The sequence below is a fragment of the Helicoverpa zea genome, chromosome 26, assembly GCF_022581195.2.
Source record: "Helicoverpa zea isolate HzStark_Cry1AcR chromosome 26, ilHelZeax1.1, whole genome shotgun sequence".
Lineage (NCBI taxonomy): Eukaryota > Metazoa > Arthropoda > Insecta > Lepidoptera > Noctuidae > Helicoverpa > Helicoverpa zea.
The window spans coordinates 604461-621699 of NC_061477.1; the positions used below are offsets into that span (position 1 = coordinate 604461).

Here is a 17239-nt window from a genome sequence, read left to right on the forward strand (position 1 = left end):
AACAATATACTTATCGTTTGCTTATCTGTTTTGTCATTCAATTAACAACAGTCGGCGTTACAAAGCTGTGAGAAATAAAAACAAATCATTATCACAGCTTGTGATAACCCGGTAAAGTCGTCCATGTGGAACGCAGCAGCGGAGACGTCCGGCCGCGGTGACTCATCAGACTAGAATGACATCGAACGCGCGAATACTTTTATAAATTCTTTTTTTTTTGTCGCATTTGTGGCGTTTACCAGCAAGGCCATACTGCCAACACGTCAAAATTTTGACGTAACCACACGAACTTGGCGGTGTAATCATTGTAACCTCGGTGGGGTTATACAAACAAAATGTTTGTTTATGCGGAGTTTACTGCGTTTCTAGTCCGTTGGATAATTGTTTTAATGATGATCGGAAGAGGTCGGAGTGGCATTACGTCTCGGCGGCGGCTGTGAGCTGCATGCCCTCGCCGACACGTGCTGCATTCAATGTTCAATCGTCAGGAACGTACTACCGACTGTTTTCTCTTTCATCCTTTTGCCGCGCCATTTGAAGCATTTCATTGTAGTTAATGCACTCGTAATTCTGTTAGTTGAGACTAAAGACAAAATAGGCTATCATAAAAAACGATTGTTCTCTACAGCCAATATGCATTTATGAGGGCTTTCCACTCATAATTTAACTTTACTTTACTTACTTTACTTACTTGTTTTTAGCTTAGTGATGCATCCCAAATAAGAACTAAAGGCGTATTTACGACCATATACATGTGTATGTATTTAGGCATATCTTCTTTCAAAAGCCAGCTACATAAAAAAAGGAACCGCAAAATTTTCAAAAACCAGTTCCACTAAGGTAAAAAGTGTTTCATCATCAATGCTAAACGGTATATCCAATCCGCTAAGCAATAACCAGTTTGTTTACTACAACAAGTCAATAAAATATAATGTTAGTTTCTTACTCTTAAATAACAAGTCGGTATGCGATAACTACTCGCATACTTGCTAAAGGTCTACAATGCGAAATAGGTCAAACAAATTACAAGCTTTGAGAATACTAATGAGCCGATATTAAAACGGTACGTTTCTTTATTTTGTTTTCGTCGGTGTTTTATCATTTGCATATCACAGACGCTAAGTCAGACAAACAGTACCATATTGGTGGCATTATGTCATCGACGTAGGCAAACACGGCTGTGTAATTCGTTGAAATGCGACTTAACTGCTGTAGAGATAACATTTTGAAGACTATCGCTGCTTCCTATCATGATAAGTAAATTATTTATATTGGGAAGAAAAGGTATTCACAATAGCACATCAGTTCCAAAGCAAACATAGCAGGGAATTTGGCAGTACGCCGGAGATCTGCCAAAGACGGTGATGTTACAACTGGGGCGCACTATTTATGAATTATGAACAAATCCCTAGCTGTTATCTAGCCGGAGTCAGCCGGACACTCCTTAACCGAGTGACGTATATTACTTAGTGCAAGTTACTACGAAACTGGGTTACTTACGATAGTGTTTCAATAACTCGAGATCAGAATACTAAGAAACTCGTTAATAAATCAATTCAACGGCTTAAATAGAACGATTAAATGGACAAATTATCGTTTTTCGCCAGAAGAAACTCGTAAAAAGTAAATAAAGTATGAATTAAAGCCATTACTAACGTAATCATCTATTTTGTACTGAACATTGAGATCATCGACTGACACACCTATGAGAATTGGAGCTTTTATAATTTGAAATATACAATTTTAAGACTGGGCACAGGCCAAACACAATAATTTGCCGTTTGGTACCGTGGGCTCAGATAACTCCTCAGATATTTGAAAAAAAAAATAACAGTTCCAAAACTGCATTACTTCGAATCTTCTACAAAGACAAAGTATGCAGTCGTAAAATAACAAAATTGGATGAGAACCAACACAGATTCGAGATTAGGAGAACTCGTAACATCTTCAAATAACCAAAACTAATTATTTTTGTTTCTCTTTATAGTGGCATATCTGTCTAAAATAGTCGACAATGTTCTGAGAACCTTGCACTTCGGGACACCTACATTTATGTTCTGTTGGTTCCAAGAATAGTTTCCCTGGCGTTAACGATGACAGTATAATTCATATGCACAAGAAACTTTGTAGTCCGTCTCCTCTAAGCCCTTGCCATAACTTGTCCAAACGTAAGAAGCCATTGTATGCCCTACACATAACCCCACTTAGTGTAATTGCTTGCAATCCTTTTGATGTCGACGACCCACCTGCCGGGCATTTTGACCTAATAACCATTTAGGTTGGGCACTTTATAAGAATAGCATTAGATTTAGTAATCGTTTCTTTATAAGTAGCACTTAAGCTAGTAGGATCAAGGGCAGTGAATTGTACTTTGTCTTCAATAAAGTCATATTTTCTACAATTACCCTAACAGCTTCCTGGAAATTCCAAGACATGAACAATTTGCTACAATGTCAATCGGTATTTTAAATCATTCATCATAACTATGTTACAATAATATTGATGCTTATAATTTGTGCACTTAGTTTAAATATTACACCTGTCTAAAATTAAATTCTATTTTAGTGCGAAAACCCAAATTTTCGCGTCCAAAATTAAACATCAATGTAGGAATACCGTCAAGAGTTATTTTCGAGTGCAACACAAAAAGTAGATTTTTTCCCGAAATAAATTACTCGGAGATAGCATTTCGGCGCCGACTAATTTATGGTTTGCGAGCGTCGTTAGGAATTCAGCCATCACTTTGTCATCGTAACCAGACGATATTGTCTACTGTAGACCGTTAAATATTGATAGATCCTGGCATATATTCCTTCGTACCGACTATTACGTTGCCTATAAACACTCAGACTATGCTGGTGGACTGGTGCATTCTTCCTTTCTTATCAAAAGAACATTCAAATCTTTGATGTTTACTTTCGATGCAAGTAACACATCACTACATCATAATTTGTGACGCAAATTGCTATGCCATTCTTTTCTTATCCGCATGTCTTGACCACTCTGTTGGCGCAATCTTCAAAATCGCCTCGCTTTATTCGAAAGCGGAAGTTACGAGGCTGTAATAATCCTATTGGGAGCAGACTTCGTAAAAATCAACATTATACTAAAGAATGTGACAAAACCGAGACATGGCTTCCAATTTATCATTTTAGAAACAGCGCGTGCCGTGGCGCACGACCCACATATTTAGGTATTTTCATTAAATGTGGTCGGGGATATAGAACGTAATAATTATAACAACATAGATAGACGCCTGTTTGAAGTCGCGCGAGCTAAAACAACGTTGGAGTGAAAATAAATTCAGGACAAAGCTGTGAATGTAGGAACTCAGAATTAGGATGGACCTAAATAGAATGCGGATAGACCTCTTTCTAAATATTACATTTGCTTACTCTGACGATGATCTATTTAGTTATATTTACGCTAAGTAGTTTAGACTGAAAATACGAGAATTGTAGAATAAATAAATACTAGGAAGCTAAAACATCCGCTATCAAACGGAATCACTTCAATTTTTATATTAGGTAACTATAGCCTCGTTAAAGTATTAACATAAAATATAAATTAAGTGAACCCTGAGCCATGCGGTCAGCCTTCAATAAGTAACCTTTCAGTAATTTGTACAGCTATTTTTACTATCTAGTATTAATCTTGCACTAAACGGTTCAAGTAAGTCTGCCTAGCTATCGAGAACGGTCGTCATAATATAATTTATGTCTGCACAACGACCTTGACGATATTTGAACGGACGACACTGATTTCGAATACTTGACAAAGTCTTTAGACTGTAGTTTTATGTATTTGTTTGTGTTACACCGTTCTGAGGTAAAATCTCATAAGAATTAGAAAAAATAAGATTTATGATAATTAACTACACATTGGGGATATTTTTGGGAGTATGCTAAAGAAAATCCAGAAAACCTTAGGGCTTTTGTGTCCATGCGTGATGAAATTTTCTTTGCAGCAGCAATGATGGTGATGGTGAACTAAGAAAATAAGAAATAAACATCTTTTGGTTAACCAACATTACTTTTATACGACATCAAATATCATGCCAGTCCACTAGCTAAAGAAACTACTCAGGATATCATAGTTATCGTTTGGTACAAATTACCGTAGCCAGCAGAAGGGAACTGGTTAATTAATAGTGCGCGTAGGCGGCATATCAACCTGTCAGTACCAGGTATTGCAATCTTTGTGCCAAATACGGTATAAATAAACATGACTCCTAGATGCCGACACGCCAAATATTCGTTTCTGTTCACAATTACAGAATCAAACATGAAGTAGAATTCGTTAAATTAGCATTGTTGGTGACCCTATTTTCGTTTTATAAAGTCTTACTACATCGATAAAACAATGCATTGGCTATTATATTGAACAATTTCTGCCACATCGGCTAGAATGAATCGTAATTAAAGAATTTGAAAGTTATTCACACAAAGAGAAACGCTGCCATATTCTTATGCCAATATTGACTGTCATCGTCATCCATTTAAGTTAAAAGCGTGCCTCCTCCAGTATTATGTAAATCAAGTGTCGTGTGTTCACTAAATAAGCGCACAGACATATGCTAAGGAGATGCAACCACTTTCCGCAATGTTGCAATTTGTCAAGCATGCAGTTTAACTTACACGACTTCTGGAAACATCTTGATTGATTGACATTTAATTTGCTTTGTTTTCTCTTCATTCATTATATGGCAGGCACTTTCGCTCAATTGCAGCTGATTATCCAACTCTAATTGTAACAAAGTCACATTTTCTTTGCTATGTATTCCATTACCGCAATAAAATAGTTTTGCAAATTCTTCAATAGTTTTTAATTAACGTAAAGCTATAAAATGGGGGGGAAACAACACAGGGGATTGTATTAAGAAAACAGCGACATTATCTGTCACGTGTAACAGTTCAAAGCCCCAAAAATCCTATGCCAAAAGATCTGTAGATCGCAGACAAGCGTTTCCAAAAACCCGTATTCAAATTGGCAGGCAGAGAAGACCATTAATAAAACGCAACCTACTCTCACCCCTGTAATTTCGCGCAAGCATCGACCCGAATCGACAAAAAACACGTTAAAAGACAAAACGCATCGCTTTCAGACGGTTCGCGGTATGTGTGTCAATTAACTTGACCTTAACTCATACATTATTAAAATTTGCAAGCGAGCTGCCTTTTGCAGGTTTTAACTAACCTAATTGGTGAGGCGAGGATTGTAATTAACTGTGTGTTTTTCATGGAAACTATCAATTGTTGTATATTCAGCGGTACGATGATAATAATGACTTTGGACAAGGTTTAGGAAAGCGATTGTTTCCTATTTATATTTTTAGCCCTTTTAATTCTTTCAGATTGCTGTGGATGCAGTCTTATTGCAGAACGTGCAGCGAAGGATTCTAAAATTCAGGCCACAAAATACCCATTACCCGATTCTCAAAACATAGCTCATATTTTACTTAAAGTGGGCTATTGGTTTTATGGAGCTTATTCCATATCCCACTGGATCACATTCACAATCCAGTCCGATTCTAAAACGATACTAAAGATATTGCACTAGGCAACAATAACTTCAATACAAGATTTCATAAACAAACATAAACGATAATATTTTTCAAATAAACACATAAAAAACTTGATAAATGCGACATTCCGTTCGAAGGTCGAGTTTGGCAATACATCGAGCATCAAACGCCTCCTTGCGTCAGATCTGAATCCGCGGTGCTTAGCTCATCGAGACCGGTTTGTGCATCACGACATTTGTTTACTATCCGATACTACTTCTACCTGTTGGCTAAATATCATTATTGTATAATGTATCTCTACTACGCATACATGCGTTGTATCTGGTTAGTAAAACTAATCGCAACTCAAAACTTTCTATATTGATGACATGGCTGTGGAAATTTTTCCGAAACTTCAAAAGCCTTTGAAAGTCTAAGCCTTATTATAAGCTTCCTTTTCCACACTAAAATCATGGTCTTCTTGTAACCAAACAACGGCATACAGTTAACATTTCCCAATGCATTTCAGTCTATTTTAGACACGCTTCCATGTTTACAGTAAGTCCAAAGTCAACCACGAGATTTTGGGGTTTGTTTTCAACATTAAACAATAACAAACGGGCCAAAACAAAATACGGTAATTAAACAGAACAATAACAATGTTAACAAGAATAATAATAACAAAGAACATTTAGCTAATATTCATACTTATGAGTATTTTATTGGGGTCTTTGAAATTGTTGTTGGAATGTAATACCTTGGACCACAATGTTTACAAGTTACGCGAACATATTAACATTGTTCATAATTAATCTTTGTTAATTATAGTTTTGCGATATACCTAAGCATGATTAATCAATCAATGCAAATCGTGGTATCATTAGTCATCATCAGTTAACGCCGTCAATGTTCATTGTTACATCCAGATCTTCTAACAAGAGGCTGGATCACCACGGACAGAATGTCATTAATGGGATGCTGTATACAACACACTGATAGAATTTCAGGAATGTTCAACCACTACCTATGACGCAAATCACTTTTTATTCAAGCAACAGCCTTCGCAGAAAAAAAATGACTTTTACTCATAAACATCATAATATTATATGGCTCATTCCATTGTGCACTGAATTTTTAAAATCAAAATGTTTACAGTAATTCGATGAGTGCAAACCTAACAAAGTATTCAAAAATAGTGCAAAGTGGAACATGGATGTCTCAGAAACGTTTAAACAAAAGAGCATGTTTGCAATAATTCAAAACTATGAAATCTGCGGAAGCTGATGTGTTGGGCAGTTGATCCAGAATTCTCCATAACGGAACTTCTTGATTTAAAACAAGTAATGTATCGCCTTGTATTTTTTGCAATAATTCCGCGAGGCCAACGACCTCTATGGACGACAAAAAATTACGTCAGCCGTGCAATATAAAAAGGTTAACGACTTCGCGACATTGCTGAGCCCTTTTTGATAATATTTGACAATTCTCTTATTAACCAGGAAGACGAAACCTAGATATATATGAATCAAGATCCATGCTATTTTTCGTTAGAGAACAATTAGATTTACAACGCATTCAATTGTGTCCAATTTATAGGCACCAACGAAAACTTGCCTGTGTTGCCTTGTCTTAGACTATTGCAGTTACTAAGTCATTTGATGACGTTCCTTCTTCATGAACGTAAAAATACCTATTTAGTTTTGAAAAATATCGCATAATGCTTGTTCTAACGTTATAACTCCATATTGTACCGTACTTCGACATTTGATACCGTCAGCGGCAAACTGTAGGTAAGGAAACCTTTAGCCAATTCAGGCGTGTCGCTTACTCCAGTACTCAGTTATTATAATTTTCTATGTTCAAACAGTTTTACCTTGTCGAGGTGTACGGCGGCTGCCTCGGGCCGTAAACCCGATTGGTCTCGAACGGTAATTAGTATGTTTGTGCAACATTTTACAGCCGCACGACTACAAAGACCATCCACACGAATTTAACGACGAATCGATGTCTATAGTACGCTTTCAAACATTACACGCTAGGCACTGGTTTATTTAGTGAATGTGCGCTTCATTCTTCGTGCGTCTTCGAACAGATTTCTAGCAATGATATTAAATTACGTATGTAGTAGTTTTGTAATTTCAAAGGAGGACGCGATGACCTTTCGCAGCATTCTCAAACGCAGTCAAATGACATTTTCTCGTCTAAATCATCATATTTCAGTTCCCTTAACGTTCCCTCCCAAATAATGTAAGGTGCCAACAACGTTTATAATGATGGTAAAATAATAAATGCTCTGATGACAACCGTGACGAAATGTTAAATGGGAATGCATTAGGGTTGGACATTTTATTTTTACTTCAGAGGAATTCATCGTTAAAAGCGGTGTTGTGGCGTGTTCCGTTTCCAGAGTACATGATAACAAAGCACCAATAAACGTTGTATCACGGTGGCAGCCCTCACAATCCGACAATTATGTCCGAGTGCGTGCGCCCGCGCCGGCGCGAGTGTCCGATTTCATTCATCGGCGCTTGGGCACAAACAAACAACAATGAACGCTGCGTATAGACGCGAGGGTGACTGTGAACTCGTTAACTGCCTGTGGCCTGTGGCCATAGCGTACTTCCTTCTCCACTGTGTTAGATGCAATCGCCTGCCCTGAATGTTATGAATATGATGCACTGCTGTATTAGAAAGTTTTTAAACCTCACTTTGAAAAAATTGCAGGAATACAGCATCTCCTCTAGTTATAAAAGAAATATCATGTTCGAAAAAACCTCTTTTATAATCCACTCCGTAAAAATATCGCAACATACAGTAATAAAATCATATTTCTGTGCAACACCATGTCAACATTTACATTGTCTAAGAGCTACAATTTCCATGTAACTGCATATTAGCCGCTGTACTTCGCCATCTCAATTACCAGTCATTAACTTGATGACGTCATCAATTCACGAGATCTTTGCCTTTACTGTTTCTATGAGAGTTGATTTTAAAGACCGTTTTAGTAACGGTTCTAAAATATTTTAAGATATGGACTCGTAGATATCACACTAGGAGAGAGCACTAGAACGGTGAAATTGATACAAGCAATCATTATAAAAGTAAAAACAGCCCATTAATGGTTTATTGAGAAAGTTTTTCTGAGTCTTTAACTAATTTGAGAAGGTATTGTGATCTGTCTTGGCCTGGTAGGAAATATGTCCGAATGTTACTTGCGAGATGACGGCAGTAGAAGTGTATGGAAGGCGAAAACTCAAATCAAACCAAATAAAATTGGGATAAAGGCAGGAGGATTATAAGAATGAGATCTTCGGTACGATGGTAAGAGTAGTTGGGCTTCTGAACCTCGAAGTTTGGAGCAGCAATCTGCAGTCTAGTTTTCTGTGGCACTGGTTTGCTCTCTAATGGGTTCACCTTCTACTAGCCATAACCAACAAAGTACTTATGGGTGTACAAATCGTGTAGTAACCGTGCTTGGTTTTAGGCAGAATGGCCAAACTTGATGTGATGAAAGCAATATCAAAACAATTTAAAGGGGCTTACTTAATTAACAACAATTAAAACGTGTTTGTAACGCTTAGGTAAGAATGGTCCCTCATAGCACCACCATATGATACTTCAATGGCTTTACGTCACATTTTTATTTCCATCGTTTAGAAGCATAGTTTTAGTGTGCACTTTGGTGTAATCTTTACACCATCGTTTTATGGTGCACGTGTGCTATACGAGGATTGAGTACCCTTTTATTTCTTCCCGTAGATACGGAGCCAATAAAGGCGTAAGTAGAAGGGTTACGTTTTATAATCTTAAGCTAGCTTTCGCCAGTGATTTCACCCTCGTCCCTAAAATACCCGGAAATACTTCACACAGCAGGATAAAAAGTAGCCTATAGCCTTCCTCGATAAATGGGCTACCTAACACTGAATGTTTTTTTTCAAATTGGACCACAAGTTGCCCAGATTAGCGCACTCAAGCAAACAATGAAATTCTTCGGCGTTATAGGTATTATTAGTGAATAAGAGAATAAGAACGTAAATATTGTTAATTCAACACATTCTGTCCATTATAGGCAGACTTATGGCATCGGACTTAGTACAAAAATGACACTGCAGTATGCAAGTACTCCATAACAGGTTAACTCCATTCAATGCGGTAATAGTCGAGATATTTCGCAATGATCACGCAATCCAATACGATGTCGGGTGCGTTTATCTACGAGAACATTTATAAGTTAATGTTACATCTATAATTTGAATAATGTACCATAATACTTGAGTTATTCTGGCACGGGTAAGCTATTGGACTAAACTTGGATTGCAAGATTCGGGGATCATTTTTGGCAAGAACTTTTACAGTGGCCCACTACTGCCAAGTTTTATATGAGGCTTTTTCCTCCAAAAGGGGCAGAACTGGATTTCGTTAATACCTTTTTCGTTGCATATGACATAAGGGCGAGGCTTCACTGCATGGGAGCATACTATTTTCTCATTCTGGACACAGAGATGCCTCTGTAAAGTACTTACGTCCTAATTGAGCCCATAATTCACACAATGCACCACGCACACATACGCAAGTCCTAAGGACTTACACACACACAAGCGCACGTGTGTATGAGCCGTGAAGGGCATAGACTACGGAAACTGGTTTCTCTAAGAGTGGAGGCAGCTAACTGTTTTATAACACATTTAATTTGTTACTATTGTTTGCCGTTTCCTAGTAAATTACTACGTGCATATTTTATGAAGCTATAAAAACTGTATGTTATGTTTTTGTAGAGAAATTGAGTAGTAACAATTTTTTATCAATTCTGAGTCAGAACAAAGTCAGTCAGCCGTTTAGCTACTTCATGTTGATCAAAATAACTCAGGCCAGCGGTTCCACCCGCATCCTTTGGGAACTACTCAGCGCCCCCAGATCAACAGTAGTCTTAATCTTACTCCATGAACAGGCTATCTAACCCTGAAAGAATTGTTCAAATCTGTGACATTGGTTTGTTCAAACAAATAAACTCTTCAGCTTTATAATTTTAATTGTTAGTATAGATATTCAAGCTATTCCAGCCCGAAGAAACATCATAGTGATCATAAACAAAGCAGAGTATTATTCAGAATACATGCTATAAAGTTTGTTTGAATGTCCCAAGTTTTTCAGCATCCCAGGAACTATTCAATTATGTAGATTACAATAGACAGCAGTAAAGTTAATAACCTCCTAAACAGCGAATTGTCCTTTGTTGAAGTTTATTATCTAATTGCAATGTAATGCCGTCCCTAACCAATTACGTCTTGGCAAATTGAGAATAAGAATTCTACATGCAAATCATGAGTTTTTATGTGGTATTAGATACCATACACGGTAACTTGCATTATGTATGCGGTATTGCGAAGAGGATGTTTATATTTTTAAATAAATAATGTTTCTATACTTGAGTATTATAAAAATGTCATTATAAAGGCTGACTGCTCACTACTGGGGAAATATGTGTGGTATCTTCACTTGTTTTGTGCTAAGTTAAAAGTTATTGTTATTATTACTTGTATAGTATAATGTCCCACAGCTGGGCAAAGGCCTCCACATATTCACTTCCACACTTCCCGATCCTTGAATCAAGTCTCATAATTTTGGTTAAAGAGAGAATGATTTATTTGGATCTTATTTATGATAACATAAATGTATCAAAGGAAAATGAGGCTATTAAAAGAGCGTTATAAATAGCCCAAATTCAATTTTCCTAGAAACCATGTTTTAAAATACCCTTTACCTTTTCAGAGAAAATAATACTTTCTGTTTAGTCAGTTTCTCCAAAAAATACAAAATGATAACAGAAGAGCCAAAACTTTTGGCAAACTGCCAATATCCCTCAATTGGGTAAATAGGAAGAAAGCCAATAAATACTGAGATTTTCCCAAACTTATGAATTTTCTAGTGTAGCAGTAATTAATAGTAAATTAAATTGCAATAGACAGCTGTGTTGTTGGGTTTATCACCATTCATAACACTAGGAAGAAGTGAGGCATTTTTGGGGGTGGTGTCAAAAGTATTTGACATGCTAATTTAAGTAGCCTTATTGAAATAAACATATTTGATATGCTCCTGAAAATTTGCTAAGTACTAAATGTGGTCAAAATCAGCTCATTTAGCTTTCATAACTGTTTACTTCAAAGTTACCTGGAATAAACATATGAAGTTTCCAAAACAATTGTGTTAATTAATACATACTGTTTAAAAAAAACAATAGGATCTTCAATATGTAAGCTTTTCATTTATTATGCACACATCAAAGGAGTCTTGTTGGCATGTTGCCCAAACAAATTCGAATGATAAGCTACATTGCATTATTTGTGGTACTTATAAACACTAAATCTATGATAACTAGTTACAATAAAATAACATCCTAAACAGAGGACATCTTCATTTTTTTATTTATTTGTTCCTTTATATTGCAATGTAAAAAGTTATACTTTATGCAATGTAAAAAGTTTTCAAACTTTTGCCTGCAACTCATGTCACTAACAGAATAAGAGAAATCAAATCTATAAGACAACAAATTGAAGGTTTATGTATATGCCCAGGAATAGATAAGTTGTACAGAATAACAAGTAGGTTTTCACTTAATATAATGCATTATTATTTACAATACATTTTGAGTAAGAAATATTAAACTGTAGCTGTTGCTAGTGAGTGCCACAGTGACGTACTCGCGGCGCACGGGACTCCGTCCTCAGTGCAGACGTGTGATAGTGAAAATATCATAAAATATTTAGTCTTAAAATACGCGAATATGATGTCACTGTCGCACTCGCCATGCGCCTACGCGCCTTATGTCACATTTAATCTTAGAGGGCCTCTAATTGCCATGTTCGACCTCCGACATCAAAGCCACTCTAAAAACCACACATTTCGTAATAGGTCACCACCAAAACAATAATACGCGGCACACTTTCGAAGGGATAGGGAGTGACTTAACTTTAGCATACCATTACTCCACTGTCTCTATCGCGCTCGCGACCCGATCCATACAAACAAACAGGACAAAAATACTGTCAAAACTTTACCAAATTAAAACTATTTACACACATCACAAAACTATGACTACAAAACTAAGTTTTATCGATAAACCTGTATGCAAGCAGTAGACTTACCGAAATCAAGTGAACATAAATCCAAAACAGATGTCAGGGTAAGTTTATTGACGAAAACAAGGCACAAAACACAGACAAAACACTTTTTAGATTATATGTTTAATCACAAAGTGATCACTTGGATAAACACGGCATGCACTAACACTGAGCACTAAAGGGGGACGCGACACTTGAACAGTTATGTTTATTTACGAAAGAAACACGACATCACGCAAAATTTCCAACACGTCTGCCGTATCACAATGAGTTGCGGCCATTTTGCTTGCTGTCGAAAAAGAAAGAGATGCACTCCGTCAGCCAACCAATCGCAGAAGGTTAAAATTAGTGCGCTTCACCGATTGGTTAAGATAATAGACATAAAATTTACGTTTTGTTACAGCTAGCAATTTTTATAAAAGATTAAAAAAGTTTTACTTTTGCTTTTTCTGATAAAAAGCTTAAATCCTTCAATCATTTTTACACAAGTTTCAGTCACAAGTTAATCCACGTTGTTGACATAAAAGGAGACGTTCGATAAATGTATGACGCTTGGACCTAGATTTTTTATTTATTTAGCAAAACGCTATTAAAGTAAAACACTAAAGTTATTTTTTTCAGAGTTGCTCTTGATTTCTCTGTGATTCCATGATCGGGCGACCGGGAGGCAGTGTATTGCTGGGTTTGTTTGTGTATGTTACAAAGATGGCGAACAAAACGTGACGTCAAGGACAAAAAAAGTAAAGCCGCCGAGCGAATGGCCGAGCGCGACTTGTGACATATTTTAAAATTATTCTTGTTTACTTTTGTTTTCGGTTTTATTTCTGATAAAATTATTTATTTAAATGGCGATTCGGTGGAATTTTATTATTTTTATTGTAGTAGTGTTTACGGTATGCTACTCCATAGTCCACAGTAGTTATATTAAGTTTATTTCATTTTATACCTACTGATTTTTTTTTTTACTATGCCCAGTTCAATATTACGGAGTTCGAATGCAGAAGAAGCCACAGGAAATTACACGGAAATGAGAACAAAACAGATTTCGATAGGCACAGTTTCGGTCAGTGGGTTGTCTTAATACAGTAGACTAAAACCATTTTTTTTTTAACTGAGGTCAGAAAAGAAGGAATTCTTGGTCCCTAGGAACTTTTGTCTGTATGGTCATCAGGAATTTTAGTTAAACCAATAGTTTTAAGTCATTCATATACAAGCGAAATCAAATCCTAAAAACCTCATTCATCCCTACCACATATAAATTTTTTAGACATTAAAGTAGATGCATTCGAGTAACAGTACTAATGCAAATATTTTCTTTTAGTTTTAGAAAGTCCGGTAGAGAAGAGCATCTTAGATTTCGACCTCAGCGCAACTGATGTGATTGACAATGCAAGTGGTATGTTTAAAAAATTTTTTGGCAAATGGCTAACTCACAAAAAACTTACTGGTTTTGATCCTGGCTGGTATAGGTGAACATTAACTCGCATGTGTTAATAAATATTATGATGTAATCCCAAGATTAATAATTGCTTATTATTACACATTAAAAAAAAAAACAAGTAAATTAAGAGTATTATTTATTTGTCACTTTTAACACATTTTGTTTTATGTTAGACACAGCGTAAGAAAAGATGAGCAGAGATGCCATAAGCATATGAGCACTATAACAACACTATTATATAATATTTAACAAACGTTATTAGTATTTCTGAGCAAGTGTGACTTAAGAACTAGAATAAACTATTTTAATATTTATTGCTATTAATTGCATTCCCCTATCTCTGAGATAGATTTATGGTATTATGAACTATTTTCTTAGGAGATTTTCCATTATTGCATCTTCACTAGTCATTTGTTCTCTATGCTTAGACTGAATCATTTTACTTGGCTTGTTTTGATACAATCTGCTCCTAATATCAAAATGCAATTTTCTATGTCTATTTAAGGTCTTGGTTCGTTTAAATCTTCCATGACAAATATCACATTCCATGTTTCTCTCTGTATGCTCTCCCTTCACATGGTCCCAGCGACGAGATGAGGACGAAAATGACATTTCACAATATTCACACTTGTAAGGCTTCTCACCCGTGTGTGTTCTTGTGTGAACAAGCAGTGTAGTCTTTGACGCAAACCTTTTTCCGCATTCCGTACAATCATGATTCTTTTGTTTTGTATGTTTTACAATATGAGCTTCTAGCTTGCTTTTAAAAGCAAAAGTTTTACTGCAACTACCACACTCAAAAGCTTTCCCATTTTCATGAGCAAAGCGAATATGAATAACTAAATTATGTTTCTGAGAATACTTTTTGCCACAGTAATCACATTCAAATATGGATTCAGCGTTTGACTTTCTCAACTTTTTACACATTTTGTTTTCAATGTGATGAATGTATGATTTCTTTACTTTGTATGTTTTACCACAGGTTTTACAACAGAGGCATGACACATGACTTTCTTCGTGATTTTTGAGATTGCGAAATTTATCGAAATTCTTGCCACAAAAGCTGCAGTAAAGATCACAGTGACTGAACTTCATATGCGCTTTCTGGAAACCAACAGTCCTAAAACGTTTTGGACATTTTGTACACTGAAATTTTTTTGGTCCATGTACACTTACATAATGTTGTTTTATCTTCATAGCTGTTGGGAAGATTTTCAAGCAAAACTTACATTTTAAATTATTTAGGTCATTTTTATTGAGTACTATATCACCAAGTGGAATGGACTTCTTTTTAATTGTCTTTGACTCTTCGCCTTTACTGCTGCACTTTGGCTCCAATTCAAAATCAATGTATAGGTTTAGAGAATCATTCAGTAGTTTTTGAAATCTCTTTTGTAACAAAGTTTGGTCATATGAGTTTCGGTATTTATCATAATATAATTCAACATCAGAATTACAAGAGTCCACTACTATGAATACTGTTTTAAAATCACAATCAAGTTCACTTAGCTCTTGAGTCTGTTGCAGAAGAGATTTAGCTAAATTGTGGATTCGCTCCATATTACTTCTACACTGTTTAATAAATTTGTAGCTATTTATAATTATTTCTACACATTGTTGACAAATTGTATCATATTCACTTATGCTATCCACCTGTAAAATAATATTACATTATATTCATAAAATGATATAACAGGAGGCATGCCTTGGGACTGCCCCTACCTGAACAAAAAATATAGTCTATGTTACTTTGTGGATAGTATAGCTTTCCAACAGCGACTTTTCATACTAGTACAGTAGTTTCGGAGCCTTTAGGGTACCAACAAACAAAACATTTTTTTCTTTTTAGCTTTACCTGTGTCCTGAGCATTGTAGAGAATTTTATATTTGAGCTTAGTGACTTGGTGGATTGCCTGAAAGATGATATGAATAGGAAGGGAGTGAGTGTCAGTATGACGAGTGACAGGGGAAAATGGAAGAAAATGACATATTGCGCCGACCCCAAGTAAAATTTGGGAACAGGGCAGGAGAAAGAAGAAGTGACTTACTTTGACCCCCAAAACGTCAGAAATAACTTCATGCATTATTTCAGTTTTCGTATCATTACCTAAACCAATCTCATCCTGAAGTTTGTAACTAATTTCTGTTTCATTAATAGAATTGAAACACAAGCAACAATAATCAGACTTAGTGGACAGAATATTACGTAGTATTTTGCTCAAAGTGATCTTAGAAGACATTGTTGTGTGACTGTGATACGAAACAATAATCGGTCTTTAATTTTGTTACTTCGAGCTTATAAATTCATACTTTTGTGTACAAATGTGAGCGAAAAGTAAATAAATAAGAGATTTCAACGATAACAATCTGACAGTATTAAAGTTGACAGTTTGACTTGACATGACACGATTAGCAGTCAGATTCTGTGTTGCTATTTTATGACATTCACCAAGAAAATCGGGAGTTTGAAGTCAAAGGACTTATTTGGGGCAATAAAAAAAATCCTTTGGGTTCCATTGCTATTTTTAGCTTGGCTTATATTATTATTCGACAGCTGAATTCTAAATTTAATGTGTGGTACCTCGATGATGGGATCCTAGGAAGCGACGTCGATACTGTAGCTGATGACTTTAGATTATTAATACAAAGATTCGACTCGATTGGCTTACAACTAAATTTATCAAAATGTGAAATCTTCATCCCTGATAACATCCAACAAGTCTTTTCGAAATTCCAATCCATAGCTCCAAATTTGACAGCACTAGAAAAAATTTCCCTTCGCCTCCTTGGATCACCTATTCTCGATGAATCCTTCTCTAGTTATATTGACGAGAAAATTCAAAATTTGAATGATGTCTCAGAAAGATTATACAAAATTAGTATACATTCGGCCTTCACTTTGATTCGGTACTGTTGTTTCGGACCAAAATCTACTTATATTCTTCGCTCCTCGCATATATGGAAGCATCCACAAGTTTTGGACAAAGTTGACCAAATTATCAGAAGCACCCTCACCTCCATTCTCAATGTGGCCTTGGACGATCGAGCCTGGCAACAAGGTGCACTCCCAATACGCATGGGAGGTCTCAGCGTCTGCTAAATTTCAAGTGTTAGTTTACCGGCATTCCTCTCCTCGGTTCACGGTACTGATACATTAACCAGAAAAATATTGTC

At 36.0% G+C, this 17239-nt stretch overlaps 2 protein-coding genes and 1 long non-coding RNA gene across 4 annotated transcripts in view; 1 reads left to right on the top strand and 2 right to left on the bottom strand.

The window, feature by feature from the left end:
- The window catches only part of LOC124643134, a 213865-nt gene extending 200946 nt beyond the window's left edge, over positions 1-12919 (bottom strand). Inside the window, 1 exon segment of the mRNA XM_047182001.1 lies at positions 12649-12919. The gene's annotated coding sequence lies outside the window, so the exon portion shown is untranslated.
- Positions 12920-13478: 559 nt separating this feature from the next.
- On the top strand, positions 13479-14099 carry LOC124643133. Its single transcript, XR_006985879.1, has 3 exons — positions 13479-13517; positions 13600-13687; positions 13946-14099. It is a non-coding gene; the product is annotated as an uncharacterized LOC124643133 (long non-coding RNA).
- Positions 14100-14404: 305 nt separating this feature from the next.
- LOC124642990 (zinc finger protein OZF-like) lies at positions 14405-16425 on the bottom strand. Of its 2 annotated transcripts, none has more exons than XM_047181818.1 (2): positions 16114-16425; positions 14405-15718 (listed from the first exon to the last, which is right to left on the bottom strand). In XM_047181818.1, exons 1-2 carry the CDS (start codon positions 16303-16305, stop codon positions 14432-14434), a joined length of 1479 nt encoding a protein of 492 aa, XP_047037774.1. In that variant the 5' UTR covers positions 16306-16425; the 3' UTR covers positions 14405-14431. The 2 variants fall into 2 exon arrangements, with proteins under 2 accessions (XP_047037774.1, XP_047037775.1); XM_047181819.1 differs by having other exon boundaries at positions 16173-16220.
- Between the last annotated feature and the right edge of the window lie 814 nt (positions 16426-17239).

What these genes read in the sequence shown, in the direction of transcription:
- LOC124642990 (XM_047181818.1), bottom strand. Translation starts at nt 16,305, where the DNA reads ATGTCTTCTAAGATCACTTTGAGCAAAATACTACGTAATATTCTGTCC. An exon ending in CTGACGTTTTGGGGGTCAAA is followed by an intron (nt 15,719 to 16,113) that starts GTAAGTCACTTC and finishes ATTATTTTACAG; the next exon opens with GTGGATAGCATAAGTGAATA.